We start from the raw sequence: 4974 nt of genomic DNA, 5'->3' as shown, positions 1-4974 counted from the left end.
ACTAGTGGCTTCGGCTATCAGCTCCTCCCCGCCCCCAATTTTCTTCAGACGGGAGCTCACGGGCCCTGAAAGGGTGGAGTGGGATCGCCTTCAGGCTTTGATCGCGGACGTGCGCCTGTCGAGTAGCGCGGACTTGGTGTCCTGGAGGCTATCGGGCTCTGGCAAATTTTCTGTCAAGTCCCTGTACAGATAGCTGACCCGTGGACATGTCCCTTTGGCTACCGCGGGGCTTTGGAAGGCTCGGATTCCTCTCAAGATCAAGGTGTTCCTCTGGCAACTTTGTCAAGAGCGCCTTCCTACTTCCATCAACATTGCCAAACGCAATGGCCCAGCCTCCGGGCCCTGTGCCTTGTGTGGCTCCCCGGAAGATGCAGATCATGTGTTCTTCCGGTGCTCTTTGGCGCGTTTTGCCTGGAGCGCGGTTCGTGAGGCCGCGGGGGTGGTTTGGGACCCCCGCTCTCGTCCCGAGCTTGTGTCCTATCTGTCCTCGGTCCAGGGATCTGCGCGTCGTGTTATGTGGACATGTGCGGCGGCCATGCTGTGGGCTTTGTGGCATATCCGTAACAAGTTTACCATTGAGGGCGTGTTCCCCTCTCACCCAGCTAACGTCATCTACAAATGCATCTTGTTCTTGCAGCAATGGGCTCCACTGGGAAGGCAACAGGACTCTGATCTGCACCAGCTGGCTCTAGCTCGTCTCCGCTCTGTCTACTCCGCGGCACGAGCTCCGTCGTCGCCTACTGATACCTCTTAGGGAAGGGTGGCCCTTTTGGATGTGATCCTATCTGAGCCTGCGTGCTCTTTAGTTCCGGCTGGATTTGCCATGTAATGGACTCCATTTTCGTCGGTGTATGTCTTATACTGTGTGACTGGTCGTTTGGTTGTGTACGCTACCTAAGTTGTGGGCTTTATTAATTTAAAGCCGGACATCCCTGACGTCTACGTTCTAAAAAAATAGTAAAGAAAGCAAGAAAAATCTAGAAGACAGACAAGAACTCAATCTATAGCATTTTGTTGACTTTGAACTGAAACTAGATACACATCCATCGCATTCAGTAATGTTTACACACGATGGAGGCAACCAGAAGTCTTAAAAAAGTGAGGCTTGCACTGTTGCTGTAGGTAAATACCACAGAAGTAGCGAACAACTGGGATATCCTGATCCTCGACCTAGCAACAAGAGAGCCACAACTACGCAAGGTATCATGTAATGCGTGTAGGTTAAGTCTTCATTGCAGTTGCTTCCCTGTGATAACAAAGTCAAGGTGAGCATAAGGAGCAACTTCTATACAATCTTTTCCAAAATAAAAATAAAAGTAGAACAAAGGTCCCCTCTTTTTTTCATAAATCTATGGAACCAGAATCCACCTCACATTCAACTAGAGTTTAGATCATCCTTCATATACAATAAAACTTAAGATGGAAAAAAAATATCACTCACTTGCACTGCATAAACACTTTGCAGTTTTAAAACTTCTTATATAAGAAATGATTTTTTTATCTTCCACAGGACTAGGAGAACACGTAAAATTTACCTTAAAGCATTCTCAATGTCAACGGCTTTGGGGTCCAACTTTAGGCCTTCTGCGAAAGCCTCACATGCTTTTTCGTAGTCCTATAAGTAAACAGCATCGATGAATTCCATGATCGTACAAGATTGAACATAACTACTTCGTTGTTTTGTTACCTTCAGACGCATAAAAGCAGCCCCTTGTCGATAGCAGGCTTTTGGCCAGTTGGGTCGCATCATTCTACACAAAGTAGCATCTTTGAGAGCCATAGGTCCATTTTCCAAGCGCAACAAACAGAGACTCCTATTTGCTAGCAGGGTTGCATAATCATCTGAGCTAGGGCCAAGTTCCATTGCCTGCATTACAGCAATTACATTCCTTTTTGCCATACTAAAACAGAGTTCCGGCAGTAAAAATAAAAAACAACACTGCAAGGCAATGTAATTGGCATTTTTTTAGTAACTGAAGTAGAGCCTCGACCATTTTTTTTTATTAAAGCAGCCTTCAAGCAAGTTACGTAATTGGCATTTTTTTTTAATCAAACAGCCTTCAAGAAATAAAGATTAAGCACAGTAACTTACAACAGTATACATCTCTGCTGCCATCATATATTCACTTCTCTTAAAAGCCTCAGCAGCTTTTAATTTCAATTCAGCTCTTTTCTTCTGACACTTAAGTTTATCCTGATTACAAAAACATCCAAGGTCAAAACAAATATGTCAAACTAATACTGACAAGAAGCTGTATTTAGACCCTTTGCACATAAATTTCAGTTGTTATCATTTATCAATATCATTAATTCATTACCAAGGATAAGCATATGGCATAAGAACAGGCGATTAATAGCAACTGTAAATAATTCTCCCTCCATTTCACTCAGGGCATCTCTAGCCGGTCCCTTATAATTTAGCCCCACCAATAGCGGGATGGCCGTTTTGGCTTAGAGGAGCATATGCTCCTGGATGAACAGTAAATTCAGAAATAATAATAATAAATGTTAAAATTCTGAATTTTATTTGTACATGTTCATGTTAGTGTAACAAGTTTGCTTGACAATTTTCATGATGAACGGAATAGCAGTGCTTTGTCGGTCAAAAAATCAAAATTAAGTAATAACATTTGGCGTTCGTCTTTTTTTTTGCACAGGTCAAAATGCCTAATCTTTCCCCCTAAAAATTTGCCAGTAGCGTTTACGTGTGATGATGTACATATCGATTTTTTTTTTCAAAATTTTTACATTTGCAAAAAGTATTTTTGACACGCAGGAGCGTACGCTCCAAAGCCCGAATTGGATTTCTGCTCAATAGCTCCTTGCACTCTTTATATTTGATCCGCTAATGAAAAATAATTCCTAGCCGAACCCTTAGAATTTAAATCCCTAAAAATAACTATCGCCAATTCTTCTAAGTTTTTGTGTATGTACTACATTTCAACTACATATTTGCACACACATTAAATCCAAACTTAACAATCAAAGTTCACAAAATTCATGAATATTAGAAAATTAAAGTTCACAACAAATTATTCGGATTCAAACACGCAAGGGTCCAAATGATGTGAAGGGCATGATAGAAGCACAACAATCAACCGGTGCTATGGAGTAGCCACCGATGCTAAACAAGATCATCTTGGAGCTAGGTATCGATGCTTCGATGCGCTGCGAGGAATCAATGCATGTTGTTTGCATCATGTTCCGGCTCAACAGGATCCCATTGGTGATGTACAGAAAGTTCTCTGGCACGGCTCTCTCATCTTCAATGATCATGTTATGCGAGATGATGCAACATGTCATTATTTGCCATAGGACCAGTGGGTTCGAATACTCGGCAGGGCCATGAACAATGGCAAAGCGCTTCTGAAGCACACTATTCACGCATTGCAAAGTGGGATCTCTTAATGCCTTTAGGTCGCGTGGTTGTCTTCACAAATGTGGTCCGTGGAAGATAGATGCCATCTGCAAGGTAGTAACCCATTGTGTATTGACGGTCATCATTGACAACATAGTTGCAGGGAGGAGCATCTCCAGCAAAAGGGCAACCTGGTGCATGTAGCTCCCGCTTGCGCAGGGTCCAGGGAAGGGTCCGACCACTTTGGGTCTATAGTACGCAGCCTTTCCCTACATTTCTGTAAGAGGCTGTTTCCAGGACTTGAACCCATGACCTCATGGTCACAAGGCAGTAGCTTTACCACTGCGCCAAGGCTCCCCTTCAGCAAAAAGCCTTCCAAATAGTGATAATCTCGACAACACATTCAGATCATTATGAGAGCCAGGCAATCCAAAGTATGAATGCCAAATCCATAGATCATCCAATGCAACTGCCTCAAGAACGATTGTTGGATCTTTTGGGTGCCCTTTGTACTGAACATTTCATCCCACAAGACAATTCTTCTATGTCCAGTGCATGCAATCAATTGATCCAAGCATACCATGCCATCCATTTTTTTCACTCAAAGCCAAAAGCCTCTCGGCATCTTCATCATTGGGAGCCCTCAAGTACTCTTCCCCATCTCAATCATGGCTCGTGTGTATCTTTGAATGCCCTACAAGATTGAATCTTCCCTGATGCGGACATAGTCAATAATGGCATCGGCCCAACACCCATATGTAAGCACTTGAACAGACGCGACACACTTCATTAATGGGCTCGCACTTATCTCCCCTGATGCATACCTCCTCAATTTAAACCATTCATCATGCTTCTCCACAGCTCTTGCAATGGTGAGGAAGAGACAACGGTGCATCCAAAACCACGGAAGAAAATACTTCTCCGGGTAGGTTGCATTAGGATTGAAATAATCCTTCATAAGCTTCTCATGGCCCTCTGCTCTATCTCGATTGATGCACAAGCGGCCAAACTATGATCCTAGTCTTGGTCTCCGAAAGTCATTATTAACAATCACCATAATGGCGATTTCAAAATCATCATCTTCTTCCTCCTCTTCCGACAAAGAGTCGTCGAAGACCATCTCCCTCAACCTCTTCATCTACCCTATGCATAAATATTCTGGGTTGAATTTGATCGCAAAAACAACACGTAATGAAAATAGCTATAGAAAGCGCACCTAAGCAATTCGTCGAACACCTTTCCGGCGGAGAAGGTTAGAGCTTCGACTGGCGGAGTTGATCGAATCCGAAGCTAGGGGTGGACGACAGGCAAGGCAGTAGACGGCCGCAGTCGACGGCGGGCCTCAAATCAAACTCCCCGGGTGATGACAAAGCTCGCCGGTTGCCTACAAAAATCGCCGCTCTTGGCGCAATAACGACGCCACAAAGCTCCTCGGCAAGCGTTCTACATCATCTCCGTCATCCGCCGGCTTCGATTTGGAACAAACGAAGCATGTCTGGTTGTTTTTTCGGCCACAGGATAAAGGCGGCAGCGGCGGAGATATCTGTCTATTCCGGTGACTGGCGGGTGGATCAGTGCGGAGGTTGCAGGGTGTCAGCGGGCCTACAGGTGGACGC

General features: G+C 44.4%; 1 protein-coding gene across 1 annotated transcript in view; it reads right to left on the bottom strand.

Moving 5' to 3' along the window:
* Nucleotides 1-1002: 1002 nt before the first annotated feature.
* LOC119281223 (ankyrin-3-like) overlaps nucleotides 1003-4974 on the bottom strand; it is a 7999-nt gene continuing 4027 nt past the window's right edge. Inside the window, exons 8-11 of the mRNA XM_037561811.1 lie at nucleotides 2093-2194; nucleotides 1688-1867; nucleotides 1536-1615; nucleotides 1003-1246 (exon numbers count right to left, since the gene is read on the bottom strand). Coding sequence (XP_037417708.1) covers nucleotides 1222-1246; nucleotides 1536-1615; nucleotides 1688-1867; nucleotides 2093-2194 — 387 coding nt within the window. The 3' untranslated portion in view covers nucleotides 1003-1221. The remainder of the gene's footprint in view (nucleotides 1247-1535; nucleotides 1616-1687; nucleotides 1868-2092; nucleotides 2195-4974) is intronic.

The sequence above is a fragment of the Triticum dicoccoides genome, chromosome 3B (genome assembly GCF_002162155.2).
Source record: "Triticum dicoccoides isolate Atlit2015 ecotype Zavitan chromosome 3B, WEW_v2.0, whole genome shotgun sequence".
Classification (NCBI taxonomy): domain Eukaryota; kingdom Viridiplantae; phylum Streptophyta; class Magnoliopsida; order Poales; family Poaceae; genus Triticum; species Triticum dicoccoides.
Note: the sequence above shows the minus strand (reverse complement) of the source record. Positions and strands in the feature narration are given on the sequence as shown.